Here is an 18,500-nt window from a genome sequence, read left to right as displayed (position 1 = left end):
GGCCAGTTGGTAGGAGTCCCAAAGCAGCACAGTCTACTCTACCCCTGTGAGTAAGCAATCTCCAGGAACAATCACATCTCCTGTAAATTCATAATTTTTGAATAATTTTACTACTGTATTGTCAATTGTCTTGCTGAAGTCAGCTGACCATGGTATTACCACATGTAGCAAAGTAATTTGTTGGTCAAGGTGCTTAAGTGCCTGTTTGGATTGAGTAGTGTGGTATGTGTATGACTATATGTTTGGGGTGGGGTTCACCTGGGTGTTTGTGTGGGTGTATCATATAATAGTTGGATTTATATGGACACGTGCTGGAATATAAACAGAATAAGAATCTTACGTCAATTTCTTTCTTATGATCCGTAGATGACAATTGCAATTGACGGTGGAATTCTCGAGTCATAATATTTTTTTCTCGCAGCTTTTCTTCAATTAGCTGCGATTCTAAAAATAAATCAGAAAAAAAGTTGCTCAAAAATAATTTTTGTGGAGTAAACTATTATGCATCTCCAATATATAAGTAACTTGCTTACTTAGTTCATGTAATTGTTTATCCATTTCCTCTTGAAAGAGTATCTTCAAATCTCCTTCTCTCTTCTTCCATTTTTCTTCCATATCTTGAGCTAAAGTTGTCTTGTAGGCCTCAAAAGCTCCTTGCAGAAACTCCATTTCACCTTTTAAACGTGCTGAAGGAAGCAAATACAAAATGAGTAATATGAATTTTGCAAAAACAATACATTTACAATATTAAAAAATGTTGTGTAGACTACTATGTATTAAACGAATGCTGTACATCCCATGTCATACATCCCATGTCATATTACATATTTTATCCTCTATCCCGGTACACATTAGGTGAGACGTTTTTGATACCTTATTTAGCGAACCCACCAATAATGGTGATTTTGAATAAAATTAAAATTTAATTTTTGGCGAATTAGTGCACCCGCCGCCACGGAAAAATGGAAATTTCAGAAAAAAATGAAAGTTTTTCTTCTTTTTTATTACTTCCGCCTCTTCCTTGAAATCTCCAAAAATAAAATATGTATATTTCTTCCTAATTATATAAAATTAAAGCCTTTAACCATCCCATTACTACACTGTTTACATTCAACATTAATTTTTTTTTTCTCCTGTCTCGATGTTTTTGGCAAAACCATTTGCTAAATAAGAAAACAAAATTTTGTTTCCACACCCTCCTCTGACAATCTTTAAAGAAATAAGTTTGTGAAACAAGGTACAAGGTCTTTGCCTTAACAAGAAAAATGTGGATAAAGTGCCTAGCCCAAGGAAGCAAGCAATACAAACAGCTAGATGTTCGAACCCCACACTACTAGGTTGACATCCCAAGCCACAACCACCGACACATCAACTAAATAACATCCCATTAGAAATAAATAAGAAAATATATTGTTTCAATATTAGGTAATCTGAATATTTTATACTATTAAAATACCACTACATTTACACCAATATGAAATATAGTAGTGCAGAGGGCTGAGAAAAGTGAATTTAACTTACAGTAAGCTGAATCACTAGCATTTTTCTGATGCTCTAACTCCTTCTTTTGCAGCTGTTTCACCAAACCTAACTCCTCCCTATGGTCACTCACCAGTACATCAATCTCTTCCTTATACCTTTCTTCCAGGTGTTTAAGTTTTAATTTTAAATTTGCAGCAGCCTAAGTACAAATAAATTTTGTATCCATAAAATATTTTACACGAGCACCACACTTGAAATATTGACACTGGCCTTAACAAATTCCAAGAAAATTTAATTTTGGTATCTGTTTATATTAGTTTCTAACATATTTAGTTAAAAGAATACAAAATAATGTTAAATTTTGCATTGATATAAAGAAGAATAATAACAAAAGTAATAAACATTTAATCCAGTGTATGTGGTGGAGGAGGATAATAATAATAATAATAATAATCAATAATAATACTTTTATAAAGCGCCTAATGCAAAAAATAGCCTCAAAGCACTGAAAGATGCCAGTTGAAGTTTTAGGTATAGCATATAAAGAGTGAGGAGATACACAATTGCAGTAAAAAAATACTATTGAATTTCAAGGGACTTTCTAATAAAAGAACAAAAATGTTAACAACATAATGAATTCACCTTTTCTCTTGTATTTTTATGATTCATGCGTTCCTCCTCTAGATACAGAGTAAGGTCAGTGACCTGGTTCTGTAGTTGAAAAATCAAAGAATCCCTAAACAGAGAGGTGAATAATATCACAGTTAATATCCAGCTTGCAGCATAAAAGGTAAAATATTGTTACAGTAGTACAGATAGAGGAATTATTTCAAACTAATTCTGCCATAGTGTACTTAAGGATGCAAGCAAATTGAATGTACAAGAGAAAAACTATCTAAGCCATGTCGACTGATCTTCTACCTGTTTAGAGTCCATGAGGTTAGCCGATTTTTCTTGTCAATACCTCTGCCCCTCACATTTAAAGGGGCGGGCAGGCTGGGTTTAACTGTCCAGGGGCTTGACCATTTAATGGTATTTGTGGACATTTTTGGTTTGATTAATCTAGGTTCATAATTATTATTTATTTTGATACATTGATTCATCATTCATGGACATGTAGTTTACATGCATATAAAAATGTTACGATTATTTTTTTAAAGGCATTTACATACAAGTATATATGAACAATAATAAATACAAGTGACACAATATTCATGCATAGTTACAATGAATCAGTGATAATTTGGTAAAGCGCATATCATATTGATAAATCATGTTAATTATCAATATATGCATTATGGATTATCCACAACGTGTTAGAAATCCATCCACAAGACATTCAAATACATATTTACAATGGGGTAGTGGTAGGATATATTGGTAACAGTGAAAATTAGTTTCATGCAAATTAAGTGAAAATGTCAAACCATCCAATCAGCAAACAGTATGCAAGATTATTTTAAAAGAGGATACATAAAGTTAGTGCACTTTTAAATGTGAAATATTTAAACTTAATGAAGATATAAAGAAAAAAGATGTTAAAAAAATTTGATTGAAAAAAACATTTAATTTTAGACAACTAATCAAATAATCCAAATAGTTTCTCACCGCTTAGCTCTAATGCAGCAAGAATAAATTATAGATAAGAATAATAATGTCACATTAAATAACAAATTGGTTTCATTCTCCAAATATTGTTTTGCCCTCAAGCAAGTAATCAACCAATCACATCCGTGCAATTATAATGGCGGACAGCTGTCAATGGTAGTGAGTTCAAAGGTCATGCACACATGCGATAGAGTGATGGACTTCAGCACAAGTTGGTTTAATAATAGAGCAAGATTAATCAAATATATTTTCAGTGGTAAAACCATTATTTTTATTAGTAAAATGATTATTATTTATTCGTAAATAAATAAAAAATATTATTTTCATTATCATTATTTAAATCTTATTATTGCTTTCTTCATCATTACCAATATTATTATTTTATTATTAATATTTTTCATTATCATTAATTGTTAAAGATGAACTATATTTTATAAATGGTTTGATACTATAAATATGGTCAAGCATTATGTATGTATATCGATGTAAGTTTCCGTCAGGAAAATATCATAGGAGTGATGTTCTGCCCTACCTGACGTGTTATCATACAGGATACTCAGTACATCCCCAAATGAGTGATATATACATTATTAGTATTATAAATCTTATAAATGCTAAAATATAATTATTAGTAGATTAGTATCATAATTATTATAATAACATTATTATTATAATTATGACAGTATTGGTATTATAGAGTGCTTAATGAAAGTGATGACTGCATACAAAGTAGGCAGAGTAGAGGTGGATAGGTGTACATTTAAAAAAACTTAATGTTGTATCAGCAATTAACGGGTTAAATCATATTAAATATGCTTTGTTTTATATACAATGCTTATTTACTAATTAGTTTAATTTGTATGAATGGTAGGCATACTCACTAACGAGCAGAAGTTGGTTATTATATTATGTTGTAGTTACGCAGACTAAATAAATCAATAATTTACATACGTGCTGAATTTAACAGAAAAGATGTTTAAAACTTAAGAATTATATATAAAAAAAAGTTATGTTACAGCATCATCAAACTCTTTATAAAACACTTGGCTGTGCTATCAAAATCCCTCACTCCCCCTCTTGACACCGAGACTCATACCTGCATTGCTACGTAGCTTGAGTGAGTGGTTCTACACATACTCTACTTGAATATTTACACTAAAGATTGTCTACACTACTCGTGGTAATAATACTAATTGCACTGATCCCATATCAGATGATGTGATTGATTGTTCTACTTGCTGTAAAAAATCATAAAATGTCAATCATATATCTTTTGCATGGCATATCGTGTCATAATATTTTCACATCATAATCACATAATGACTATAACGACTACAGTAGTAATTCTAGATATTAAAACAATGTATGGAAAACAAACATTATTATAATTAAGCCATAAATGTAGAAATTGCCTAAAGACAGACAATATCACACAAAGCATTTGAGCAAGGGCATAGCAAAAGTAATTTTTATGCTGTACCACTCCCGGTAACACTGACAAGGGAATAAATATAGTATTTTGTATCAACAGCAATTCATTTCTTAAATGTGCCTTAACCTTGTTTGTAATGTTCCACAATTAATATTACTGTATTCACATTTATCTTCAATGGACCTTTTCGGAAAGTCAATCAAACTTAACTCCCCAATCAGAACATAGCTAGGAATATGTGTGTCCTACAAACCAGCCCTTAAATTGGGACGAAAAATATTTCCAATGTAAATTTGACAGGCCTTGGCAGTCGTCGGCAATTCTTGTATTTTAAGTTTTAGCCAGTAATGAATGTACCCATGAATCCGCGATGCAGGAAAATCTTTCCAAAATAGTTAAGTGTTATACTCATGTTAAAATACAAGCTTGACCAAACAAGTAGTAGTAAAAACAGGAACTTATATTCTTTTAAAAGCCATTATGAACAAATCACGATCGAATCGACTGCAAACATAAGCACATGGGGAATCCCTGAATTGGTCCACATGTAATTATGTAAACAGTTACGACTCAAAGATTGAACCACGGAGCAGGTTTGACGTTTGTAAGTAAGTGTTTAACTATAATTTTCTGTTTTATTAAGAACGCAATTTAACTTGGTACTATAGTATGTATTTTAATCATTAAATAATAAATTATTAAATCAATGAAACACACACTGTGTTGTCTCACACATGCATGTGTTTGCCTTTTACCCTGTCATTTTGTGGGACCTTAGCAACAATATCCAAGGGGCGTGGCTTAGAGGAAAGCTCCTTTCCCAATGCACACCAAGTAATTATAGTGAGTATACACCAATATGCAATTGATAACAGTTAGTGAGCTCCAGTACACAAAAAATTATATAGATATCATCAGCTTGAATTACATAAATATAAATAGCATGTTTAAATCACACCTAGCGGCCTAACCTGCGATGGACTATTGTCCCGTCCAGGGGAGAGTACAACTCTCATCTGCTTCACACTACAGAAACTGGAGATAAGCTCCAGCCCTATGAGCCCCAGTGGCTCGGAAAGGATTTAGTTTTTTTTAAAAATCACATCACTACATTAAGAGTTATTGATTAAGTTAAGACTGCAAATTATTATGGGATGTGTAAGTAAGAGTAGAAGGTGCACAGCAAATTTAGAAGTTCATCTGAAGGTACTTAAGCTGGTGAAAAAAGATTCATTAGACTTATATAAGCAATAAGTTATTCAGTATTAAATTACCAAGACTTGTCTTTCCCATAACAATAGAAGAATGGTTAAACAGTAAACAATATATATGTTTATGTTAGGCTTTACCATACACATAATTAAATAGTTTAAAAGGTGCAATTAGTATTTTATATCTTACCTTTCCGGATCCTGGTATGGAGTACTGGGTGCAGAGAAGAAAGAAGGTTGTGAATGAGGTAAAACACCTACACAGAATCTAATACATTCACAAAACAACCAAGAAAGTCATAATAATTCACAAGTACTGTAAGTATAAACATCTTTAACTTATAATTTTTAAGTACTGGTAATTGACTTTATATAAAGTGATCTTATATTACCTCACAAATACATACAAATGTGTCATATCTAGAGACTCGGATAGGTAAAGGTATGAGTACATATTTAAGGAATAATGTTAAACACATTTACTTATAAAATGAATTATAAATGACAATATGAAAAGTAAAGTTTTTAAAAATGTTAAACAGAACATTCTAGCATCAAACGCAAATTCTTACTTCGAAACAAAGTTCTACCAACTGTCTATATATTAACTCATCTAATAATGTTTTTATCATTAGAAAAAAAAACCAGTGTATTTTTGTATCTACTACTAGAAGATAGAAGGTTGTCCAACATCCACACTAGTTATTTTTTAGCACATAAATATGAAATGGACTGAATTGGGTTATATACCTCTCATTGGTTTTCCGGTGTGTCTTGGGAAGCTCCATAAGTCCGGTGTCAATCGTTACCGCCATTTTGCTACGGCTTCTTGAAAGTTTCATTCCAGGGCCTAAGGCATATTCCTGTGATGGCTAAAAATTAAAAACTTGTAAGAATTTTACATTAGATTTTGCAAACTTCTGTTAATATTTGTGAGGAAAATATTAAATTTTTCTAATTTTCAACTGAAACTTACTTAAATATACAGAGTACACAATTCAAATATTGAATTCTTCAACAAATTTATTACTATAACTCTTAACAGAACACAGACAGAATATCACTAACTGATCAAATACAAATGTAATGGTCAGTCTTGTGGAGGCAGCTTGTTTTAAGTACTAGTCAGTAGAAGCTATAAAGTGAGTACTTTACGCCAAGTTCTTATTATCAAGGATCAATAACTCTCATCAACTAAAATCAATACCAGGACAAAGTTTGTTTTGCTGCATGCAACACTGCAATTACTCTTAAGGGCTACTATGTAGCCTAAGTCAATTGTGAGTACTATAATTGTATTCAATAGGTAGGTCTGCATAAATCAGAAAAGTTATCTCTCTTCATCTAAGAACATGCAGTGTTTCAGCTGTCATATAGCCAAATCCTAATTAAAAGCTGAAGTTTGCAAAATATCTTCATTCAAAATTAGCCATAAAGCTAATGGAATTGAAGTTATCATTGCTTATATTCTTTTATTTTGGCTAATCAAAATTTATATTTGGCTAATTATTTTCATACCGAAAGAGCCAAATTGCTAAATATCTTCTATTTTTTTTGGTCAGCTTAAACCCTTAGTATGTGAGTATCTAGTAGGTTTGATTGCAAATATGCTGAATAACAGGTATAGTTTACCAGTTACAGCATATTCCTCCAGGGAGCTAAAAGTGTTGCATTATTACAGTTCATTTACATTTAAATAGTCAAATTTACATTGTACAATCAAAATTAAAGCATGAACATTGAAAGAAAAATCACAGTAGCGTGAAATGGCATATGGTCGTTGCAAGCTAGATACCCAAGAGCAAATTTAGCCATATTAGCAGAAAGCCTGTTTGATTGACAACTTACATCTGAACTGCCTGATGAGAGACCTTTATTTTTCTTGAGTGGGAGGTGGTTTTCAAGAGCCTTCCTAGCACTTTTTGGCTTCTCAACTTCATAGAAACGTTGGCATCGTCCCTTACCAACCAAGGGCGCACTTTGAGGTGGCTCATAGAATGAAACATGTTCAGTTTGATCAGCAGTATTTGGCTGTGACCTAATAAAATATTTCTTTGTTATTTAAAAAAAAATATTATCACTCAATAAATAAATGCCTTAATCATTATAAAGTTTATATGAAATAAACTGATTAACTTTTACAATTCAATCTGTTAATAGCTTTAAACTACAAATTAGAAGCAAAAAAAATGTCCTCGCCAATTTATATACCCTGTATATACATAAAAAAATAAATAAATACAAGTAAAAGACTAAAAAGTCCATTTTATACATATACTTTTTGTAGTTAATGGTTTGATGTAGAAAATAATTACTCTACTCACTTTGGTCTTACTTTCTCTTTGCTTCTTTGGATGCTGGCAAGACTGCCGATCTTGTACTTATTTGCGGCATGTCGATCACGATTTGTAAACTCGCCTCCAAGGGAGATCGCTGACCGGTTGGCATTAGGGTTTGTTATGTTGAAGTTGCTCATGATCAGTGCTTGGAGTCTGGCAAATTTGAAATTGATTGAGACAATCTATGGGGCATTGTTTTCTATATGAAATGTTAAAAAAGTGATGTTAATATTAATTTATCAAAGGTAACCTTGAAACAATTAAGATACTGGCTCAATTGACCATATCTCATGCTTTTTTAGATTTCTACTGAGCAAAGATTTAATTTCATTTAATTTTTTTGCTTGCTCAATGGTGGCTTTCTTGTCCTGCTGTGATATTTTATGCTAACTGTTTTGTTATTCTACTTTTCAATGTTACCATTGGAATATACAGTATAAAATATCTTTTTTAATGTAATTGTCCCCAATTTCCAAGATCTGCGTGACAGCCTAGGCATATTTGAAATTTTTATGAACATGATCATCACATCATTACGAGAGAAACAAAATTGTTGTTTTTATTAATTAGGTTGTTTCAATAGTCTTAAATCCAATACGACTGTTATTCTAGATATAATACACATTAAAAATGTACATATAATGAACACTAATACAAAATTAATGTAATACTGTAAATAAGAAAACTATAAAATATGCACATCCTAGTGTTGTAGGGCCTACTACTTACTAGTTCAAGGTATTCAAACAAAAGCAAATAGAAAAAAATAAATACAAATAAAATCAGTTTTATCTTTCCTATCTAGGCCTAGAACCTAGGCCCTAGAGCTGATCATCATTAAAGACAAAACAGCGTTGTGCCTCTTCACACAACGCGAAATGGTCGGACACTGTAACCATCAATTGTCATCTCTTTTCTTTTTTATTAGCCTAGGCCTAGTTAATAGGCCGACCTAAGCCCTATTATATTATGACCTCATCATAAAATAATTTAATTTAGTTAGGCAGTGGCCCAACTGGTTTGCAGCCGGCCCTATAGGCTAGTGTAGCCTGTAGTATAGCCTAGCCCCTAGGCTCTAGCTAGGCCTAGCCTTTGGCTCTAGAAGGGATAGAAAAGCCAAAGGCCTAATAATAAAAACTTAGCCTAGCTAGGGACAAGGTAACTCCACTGAGTGAGGTGAGAGGCCCTCTAAAGTCCAAGGCTCCACTTTTGCCTAGCCTAGGCTATAGCAGGCTAGCCTAAAATGGTGGGCCCTAGCTACTATTAAGAAGGCCTAGGCCCTAGGCCCTAGCTAGGCCTAGGATAGTAGGCTCGGCCGGGTTAGATTACTTAGCCAGATTAACCTGCCCTCACACTCACAGAAGGCGTGAATAACATGCTAATTATTATTATATTAATTAACCACATCTTACAATGAATTTCACGGTAACATAAAACAGAAATGTGCTTAAAAAGTATGAATATGAATTTATCGGTAGGCATACGTCACAGGCGGCTAGGCTAGCTCTCCTTTACCGTTACACTTTGCTGTCCGTTGCCAAGCACTCAATTATCTTTTCGTCGCGTCGTCGACGGCTAGATTGTGTCCAGACATTTAGTAGCCATTGTAGCGCAATCAAACTACAACCCTGTAAATACACGACTGTACTTGCGACTACAGCATTGAGCATTGGGAAGAAAGACTGTACTTGCAACTACGCACTGAGCATTGGGAAGATTTATTCTCTTTTTTCTATTTTGTTAGAATTCGTAATTCTTTAGTAAACTAACTTTACTCATTTCCAAAATGTCATGATTCTTTAATGATATATTAGGTCGCATTTTTTCTCTATTATACTGTATATTGATTAAATTGATAATGTATGTGAAGTTAATTCGAATAATTATATTAAAGTTGCAAATCTCTATTATTCTAATATATAAAATTCTAAATAACTGTAAATAATAATTTTGTAATGTAATCATTAATAAAAGTGAATTTACAAATTTTCAATTAATTTCAACAATGTAAATTTTAATAATTATTTTTTATCTATCGATTTAGTAGATATTACCTTTCCATATTATAGATATTGAATTAAACTGTTTAATTGATCTGTATTGTATTAAATTGTAATAATTTCATAAATAATTGTATTTAATAGTTTGTAAGGTAATTAATATTGATTTCGTTGATACTGAATTTACAAATTTTTGATTATTTTAATGATGATGTAATTAATAATAAGTATATTCTTGTAGTCTTTCTACATTTTTGTAATTTCATTGTATATTGTTGCCTATTTTAATATTGTATTGTATTTTAATATTGTATCACGTTTTTATGTAGAGCACATTGAACAGATTTAAATCTGAAAATGCACTATATAAAAATTATTTTTTGTAATATAAATATTATTTTTGGTTATATAAATATTATTAGCTCCTTGCTTAAATTTTTGAAAAATGTTACAGTTGGAATTTGTGTTTGCCATTTGAGTTGACTGTCCCACTATAATTTAGTTTGAATCGGAAACAAACAAGTTGTGACTTTTAATTGGGTTAGAATCTAGTAGCTTGCAGCAGCAATTATAGAATACGATTAACAGAGAATTGAAGGTCGTTTTGAGTGTCTGGTACATCTTTAAAGATGTACTGTCCCTTGCTAATGTCAAAAAATCATAAAAAATTAGTTTGAAATAAACTTGCTCATTTTGCAATAACACACAAATTATTAACTTGTGCATAGAAATGATTGAATTTAAAAAATGTGTACCCTGATTTTTAAACCAACAAATTATAATAAAAATAATAAAACACTTCCGGTGACTGGAAGTGTTTCTATTATTTTTCGCTGTAAACTAATGGGTAGACATTTAAAAAAAAAAAACTAATTTCTATGTTCAAGTTGGTAACTTTTATGTTACTTTAAAATGGGCAAGTTAATTTCAAAAAATATTTTAATGGTTTTTTTAATATTTATCAACAATTTCACAGGTAACTTCTCCTTCCCAAAAAGCTGTTATTGTTAAATGACAGATAGCTAGTAGCATACAAATCAAACTAAACAAACAAAATCAAAATAGATTACTAGAGGCAAGTTTCTTCTGAATTTACTAATTTATTTATATGGAATATCGTATTAATATAAATCTTTGGCATAATATATATTCATAATCACTTTTGTTAATATAGAAGTTCTGGAAAATTTAGTAGCAAAATATAGTTTCAATTAAAATAGACCACCATAACATTACCATATACACTAATACAGCATCGTGAATATTGATAGTTTAACCCATCGTATACTCATCATCACTGAAGTGCAAGTAACATTACATTTCTAACAGTTTCTTAACAATTAATTAATTTTCTTGCTGACCACAACTGAAAATAATATTAATAAATATATTAGTCACTAGAAAGAAGAAGCTGAAATCAAGAGAAGCATTTTGAATCAGATATAAAAAATATCATTCAGAGACATTAATATTGTTACAACAACATTAATATTGTTACAACAAGATGGGTAGTTTACTCATGACAGATGTAGCCAGGCTCAGATACCCCTTATAGTACTCTTTACAGGCCATGAAATACTATGATTCAGCCTTTAGTGCATCTTAGCTACAGCATGAGTTCAAGGGGGAAGCAATTTCCACCCTCCTGCCAACATCCTTAATCTGCTCCTGTAAATGTCTCTATGCACTTAGGTAACCATGGTGATGATAATGATTTCATCAACTAGTATTTGAAAATAAATATAAGATGTCTACAATCAGAAGAGTAAAGTCAATAAGCATATTAAAGGAATGTTAATTGATCATTATATGTACTATATCAATAATAAGCAAGAGTTAATTATATATGATCAGCTGCTACCAACATCACCACTACCTCATCCTGCACTAGGATATATCAAAAGCAAAAGACTTTTACCAAAGTAATAAGCAAATTCATAGTTACCACCACATGCTCCTATTATGGTCAATCAACATAAATACCATATACTCGACATAGATTTATGTCCACTGACCTTGGATACCACAGGATACATGCATGCACAGTTCAAACGATTAACTGGCTCATTGCGCAGTCAACCAAATGGCTAAAAAAATCACTGACTACTAGGTTTAAACAATATCAATTTCCATATGAACTTATGAAATGATGCTTTATGAAATCTTGTGGTCTCCATCCACATAGATTTCTTGAATATGTTTGATCATGTATATGTTTGTTTTTGTTCATTATGTGGAAAATAAATAAATCAATCAAACCCCAACTTCACACACCAAGTCACTGCGTTGATCTATGTGATATTAATACTTTATAACTCATGTCTGAATTTTTTACACTAATGATTGGCTATTAGGCATTGACAGCATCAATCTATTCATGTTATGAATATATTAGAACATAGGCCTTAACTTCCACCAGTGAGAACAAATAAATGCAATGTTGCTGCGTTGTAGTGTACTTGTGGTCATAGTGATTTACGACTTCATCTCAGATAGCTCTTAAAAATCACTGGTTGGTCACCGGTTGACTAAGCACTGGAATGCGTTTCACGACTTGTGGTCACAGGTGCATTGGGACGTCACATAAAATATTACTTATTTTTAGCTTGAAAGATTACAGTACACTACTTAGATTAATTAAAGTCTGTTTTTTCGTGAATAATTATTACAAACACATGAAAGAAAACATATATTTTTATAACATTATTATTATAAAAAGACCTTTATAAATATTTTTGAGAAAACCTACTTTAACATCAGTGGGCAACATTTTCCCAGAATCAGAGGGTAAATTGCAGGCTATTGTGTACAAAGCTGTTTTAAAATGTATAATATTCATTCAGACCACAACCAAATTTTTCACAGCAAATGTCTAAACATGAATTTTGAAAAGATTTTTAAAACTATTCACTTAAAGATTGTGATTCATCTTGACTACAATACACATAGTGTCTGTCTCTTTTCGGTCCTATTAGTTCTTAGTCTAATTACCAATCAAATTGATTCTACAATCCATAAGAATTAATCATTGGTTAACTAATAAATAAAATTGTGACATTTGACACATTGCCATAAGTGAGGTCAAAATGATGAATTTTGTGGGAGTGGATATCAAAGAGGTTGCAATTAAAGACCTGGATATTGAGGTCTGGTGTATGAAATCCTTTACACCATAGGCCTATCCTTCAACAAGGCTTACATCTATGTACGTTTCACTTCACACAGGAAGAGCAGTACCTCAAAGATTGTTGTGACATGCATCCCTGCAGAACTAGGAATATTCAAAGATAGTGTAAAACGCTGAATGTTGTGTGTGTTTGCTAAATTGATATACACCAAGTGATAATATTATAGTATTATTAGGATCTTATAAAACCACTGTATAAAAATTCAATATTATTAGTATCTGTTTTAATTTTTTAATTGTTTTTATAAAAGTCAATATTAGTGATCCATCAATTATTTGATAAACCATAATTAAACATGTAGGTTAGTATCCAACCATGGCATAATTAATTAATTTGTTCTTTAAAATGCCATTAAAATACATTAAATTACAGATCTAAATCAATCAATATCTCAATGATATTACAGGTTTCTGATTGGTCAATACTTCATCAGGTTTTATATGTGACACATTTTGCCTGGAATGTTATTTTCAAATGCAAGCTTAACTGCCACATATGCCATGAGAGCTAATTCTTGATTGGTTCCTTCATATCCTCAAATTGCCTTGAGCTGTTACAGGTTTTCACGTGACATGAGAGCTGATATTTGATTGGTTAATATTACCATCACAACCAGTCTGTAGTTGCCTTTTTAAGTTTTCCACTTCAGTCTCTTTAAGCTGCAAAAATTGAAAAAACGAAATATAATTTGTTTTGATATATTATAAGTAATCAATTATAGACTGTCTATATTGACCCGCAAAAACTTGAAATAATTACATTTTTGAGGGCATCATCATTAAAATAAAAAATTGGAATGGATATTGTTTCCTTACCAATAACAGTATCATAGACCTTTAAAATTGCTGGTGATCAATTTATGGATGTTCATAGTAAAAGTCTGTAAATTAGTGTCTCTTTGGCAGTTGATTACTTATTTGATCCTTTAAAATTCGAAAATTAATTCATTTCATCACATCATAAATCTTTAGATGAGTTTACATACCTTAAGTTGAGACCTCAAACTTTCAGTTTCTTCCAACACATCATTTCTTAATTGTTCTAATAGATCGTGCTTCATCTTAAGAAAAGAAACAAAATTACACATACAATTTAAATGTACTGTATCATCCCTTAGCGTGGTATTGCAAAAGTTTTTTTTTTTTTTACAGTTATCGTAACCAATTTTATTCTATTTTAGTGTAGATGTGAATTGCTAACTACATATTAAAGTAAATAAATAGTTCAATTCCCACCAAACTTATATATTTATCTTTTGTTAGCTGTGTTCGGTCAAGGAAAATTATGTTGGAAACTTTAAATTGGCTATCCTTAACCTATGTGGCTAAATTTATAGAACAAATCTCCATATAGCTGAAAATAACTTAGTAGAGTAGGTTAAAAATGAGTTCCTTAATACGTTAACAGCATCTTAAACAACTGGACAGACACTACTATGAACAAATCATAGAGCAATCTTCAAATAGGTAGGTGATATTCTTCTTAATATTCTCTTACTTCTTGTAAAGATGATGCAAACTGCGTCTGCGATGACTGATGTTGGCGATCTAATCCAGCTTTCAAATCCATCAGTTGCTCAATAAGCAGAGCCCTTTCAGCTGTCCACGGCATTGGATGTTCGTCGACTACGCTTCCATAGGCAATCCGGTACTCTACTTCCAAACTTCCCAGTAATTCCCGCAACATTTTTTGTTCCTGAAGCAAGTTAATCATCTGTTTCAACACTTGCAAATGGTCAAGTGCATTTCTGTACGTGCCTGAAAAATCTTCAACCTGAAATTAAATACAAAAAGTTAGCCATTAAAATTTAACATTTTGTTATGCGTGAATCAATATAAGACACAGGATATAGTATAAGAGATACAAATTTCAGAAATAAATTTAAGATTAGGACAATTAATTACCTCATAATGATTACTGATAGTATGTGCCAGCCTGACCAGCAGGCTTTCAATAGACTCGACCTCATCCATTACTTGGAGACGCAACCTTTTTAGAGAACTTAACTCAAATCTAGAATTGAAAAGAAAATTTGGTGAGTACGCACTTGGTTGACATCACAATTTTTTACAGTATTATAAAAGTCTCATAGACAGAACTTTGCTCAAAAAACAGTACAGTAAATCACAAAGAATAAGACTAAAATAAGAAACAGTCATCTTATATATAATATGCAGAGTTGTACCCCACCACAATCAAAACCAATAAAAGTGTCCCCTTATTAGAGATACAACAAATTAGGGTTTGGACATAGTGTTAAAAGATATTTTGTCTAGCTTTGCATCTGAAAGTGTGTTTCCTTAAGAAGGGGTGTCCCACAAGAGGTGTTTTACTGTAATGGACACAAAAGCGATGAACTTATATAGGAGAAAAATAAGCTCTTCGGGCAGCTTGTATTAAAACTGATGGAACGTCAACCCTCCTTCAAGCAGGGGACTATTTGGAGTGGAGAAACTAACAGGAAAACAAACCTAATAAGTAAATAAATAATAAGGGAGGGCGCCAATATGGGGTCGGGGGGGGGAAGAAACCGGGGAACCCGGATGTTGTCCCACTATTTTTGGAGTTCAGCTCTATCTTTGACAAAAGCAAATTACTATACCTTTCACTAAGAGTCAAGTGACTGTGCACCATTTGGTAAATCTTGTCTGATAACCCTTCCAACTCAACAAGCTCAAACTTATAACTACTAATTGCTCTATGAAGGAGTAATATATCTTGAAATGCCATCTAGGATGAAAATAAATAAAACCAAAACACTTAAAATCACAATATCTATATGCATTCAATTAATGTGTAATGCTTATAATTCAGTGGTCTTTTTTCATTGCAAATTCAGGTGTTTGCTTATTGTATAATAGATTCTCCTTAGGTTGTTTTGCTTAAAGTATGGTAACATTGGATATTTTTTCCAAAAAGTTATTTTCCCCCTGCACTGAATGAGCTCTCTGAATCTTCCCCTGTTAACACAGACAGCATATTTTCATGAGTATATATACACCGTAATTTTTAAATTCTATAATATTATTATTATTAATAAATACTAAGAAAAATGCTGAGATGGATGATTCTATTATATTAAGGGTGTACTGATAAGGAAACATTGGCAATTTATTTATTGCAATATTTTTTGTTTCTTTGTCTTTTGATATATACCAGAACAGCAAGAACAGAAGCTTTTCTTCAGTTTAAGGAAACACTGAATTAATAAATGATAAGACAGAATAACAATGAGAGAAAGGGGGATTGGAGTTTGTTAGGTTACACTGAGCAAGCCGAATGAAAAACTAAACGGAAAGTTTGGTATTAGGTGTTGTTATCAAAAAAATTATGGTTTCTAAATATCTACCTGTTGTTTGGCATTACTGAATTCCATTTCATTTATTGGTGGTCGGATATCACCTGATTTCACACTGCCAATCCAATCACTTAAATCACAACAAACTTTCTTATGTTCACTATCTGAATATGTTAACTCCAGATTGGGAGTTTCATTGCTGGGAATGACATTGCCACAATGGTCATCTCTAAAATAAACTTCCAAAGTGGATGTTACATTTGTTTTTGTCTCTTGTAAGTCATCACTGACGTTTGTTAAACTTGTTTGGTCACATGGTTCTCCACAAGGTTCATTTGTGTAATCATCTTCAGCAAATATTACAGGAGTTGCCATACCGGTTGAATCTAGTTCAGACAGGGATGGTGATAGTGTTGTGCTACTATCTAAAGTATGGCATTCAAAATTGCTGTACTCTAATTGTGCATTTTCTGGTAAAATATTGCTTTCTTGAATAAAAGTATCTATGGAAGGCAAATGAGATGAATTGCTTTGTTCAACAGATGTATCTATGGAAGGTAAATTAGATGAATTACATTGCTGAACAGATGTATCTATGGAAGGCAAATGAGATGAATTGCATTCTTGAAAATTTGGATCTATGGAAGGCATATTGGAATTGCTTTGTTGATCAGTTGAATCAATGGAAGGCAGTTGAGATGAATTGCTTGGTTTAAAAGTTGAATCCTTGAAAGCCAGTTGAGTTGGACAATCTTCTGGGTAGTCAGAAAACACAGACTTCAACTTTAAAAGAGGCGGTCGTTTAGGAGGAACGCTTGCACTGTTCTCAATATGACTTTGCTCCTTTGATGTCAATGCATCCACTTCGCTGTTATCTTTTAACGTTTTTAGAATTTCTACGACTGACCGTGGATGGTCTGCTGACCATGGAGCTTTTTCAGATGGTCTTGGAAACGTACCACTACGACCTCTTGGCTGTGGAGTAATTTCTGGACAGTTGTCGTCAAACGGACTATCCTCAATGAAGGAGTCATACTTTTCTCTGACAATCAAATTTGATCTGCGTTCTTCCTTACTGGGGAAATCTTCGAAATTTGTCTGTACAACTTTATCATCAACATAAACAATCTCATCATCATTGTCATCAAGCACTGGGGGCAGCAGACTCATGACTGGTATTTCCACTAAATCATCTGCGAAACCGCTACTATCTGATTGCGCACTCCCTGCACGGCTCAGTTGACCTAAATTAGTGAAAATAAAATAATCAATATTTTAAGTCATGGCTAAAAATTAAAATACTTGTATAAGTAGTCTTTTGCTTTTAAAAAATACATTATCATTAATTTTGATTACATAATGTTACTTCCCAAAATACAGAAATACACCATGTAAGGTAAGAAATTTTTTACACCATGTGTACCAAACTTCATTTTTTAAAGATCCTCAGAGAAGGAAAAATTTATTTTCTCATTTAGCGAAATGGTTCTGCCAACGGCATTCAGGCGGAAATGAAAATATAAACAAAATTTTAATGACATGTGGTGTATGTGTAACTAAATTTCAAAACAAGATATAAGATGCCACTCATATAATAAAAGTGAATCACCTTAAATATTAAATAATTCCACTCATTTCAATCAATTAAAACTTATACATATTTAATATGAAGAAAGGGTAGCAAACCTTTCATTGCACTTGCTCTTTCTACAGCCTGTTTTTCATCTTCCATCATCTCAGAGGCAGTTGATACCTACAAAAATAATTAAATGATCTAATAATAATTTTATCTAACTTCATTAAGCTGACTTCATTCATTCAATTTGTATTGCTACGTAAGCCATCAAAGATTATTATCTGCCCAAAAAAATACAGTACAAATATAAAAGACAAAAAATGAATGCATGCTTCAAAGGAATTACAGTGACCTGCATACCCCACC

The 18,500-nt window shown here is 32.0% G+C and overlaps 2 protein-coding genes across 10 annotated transcripts in view; both read right to left on the bottom strand.

Moving 5' to 3' along the window:
- The window catches only part of LOC117104960 (myosin-11-like), a 15,026-nt gene extending 5,321 nt beyond the window's left edge, over positions 1–9,705 (bottom strand). For 2 of the 9 annotated variants that reach the window (XM_033245929.1, XM_033245937.1), the window contains exons 1-10: positions 9,485–9,639; positions 8,058–8,271; positions 7,582–7,771; positions 6,484–6,605; positions 5,924–6,001; positions 3,091–3,099; positions 2,125–2,218; positions 1,522–1,681; positions 534–686; positions 341–444 (exon numbers count right to left, since the gene is read on the bottom strand). In XM_033245929.1, the coding sequence (XP_033101820.1) occupies positions 341–444; positions 534–686; positions 1,522–1,681; positions 2,125–2,218; positions 3,091–3,099; positions 5,924–6,001; positions 6,484–6,605; positions 7,582–7,771; positions 8,058–8,209 (1,062 nt within the window). In that variant the 5' untranslated portion in view covers positions 8,210–8,271; positions 9,485–9,639. Of the gene's footprint in view, positions 1–340; positions 445–533; positions 687–1,521; positions 1,682–2,124; positions 2,219–3,090; positions 3,100–5,923; positions 6,002–6,483; positions 6,606–7,581; positions 7,772–8,057; positions 8,272–9,484 lie in introns of all 9 variants that reach the window. The other 7 variants (XM_033245930.1, XM_033245932.1, XM_033245935.1 and 4 more) reach the window with 7 other exon arrangements.
- Positions 9,706–11,152: 1,447 nt separating this feature from the next.
- Positions 11,153–18,500, bottom strand: part of LOC117104861 — a 39,993-nt gene continuing 32,645 nt past the window's right edge. Inside the window, exons 9-15 of the mRNA XM_033245728.1 lie at positions 18,245–18,311; positions 16,610–17,802; positions 15,863–15,990; positions 15,165–15,273; positions 14,758–15,033; positions 14,246–14,320; positions 11,153–13,919 (exon numbers count right to left, since the gene is read on the bottom strand). Coding sequence (XP_033101619.1) covers positions 13,824–13,919; positions 14,246–14,320; positions 14,758–15,033; positions 15,165–15,273; positions 15,863–15,990; positions 16,610–17,802; positions 18,245–18,311 — 1,944 coding nt within the window. The 3' untranslated portion in view covers positions 11,153–13,823. The remainder of the gene's footprint in view (positions 13,920–14,245; positions 14,321–14,757; positions 15,034–15,164; positions 15,274–15,862; positions 15,991–16,609; positions 17,803–18,244; positions 18,312–18,500) is intronic.

This window comes from Anneissia japonica, unplaced genomic scaffold, assembly GCF_011630105.1.
Source record: "Anneissia japonica isolate Jap-2015-1 unplaced genomic scaffold, ASM1163010v1 scaffold287834_len5846547_cov211, whole genome shotgun sequence".
Lineage (NCBI taxonomy): Eukaryota > Metazoa > Echinodermata > Crinoidea > Comatulida > Comatulidae > Anneissia > Anneissia japonica.
Note: the sequence above shows the minus strand (reverse complement) of the source record. Positions and strands in the feature narration are given on the sequence as shown.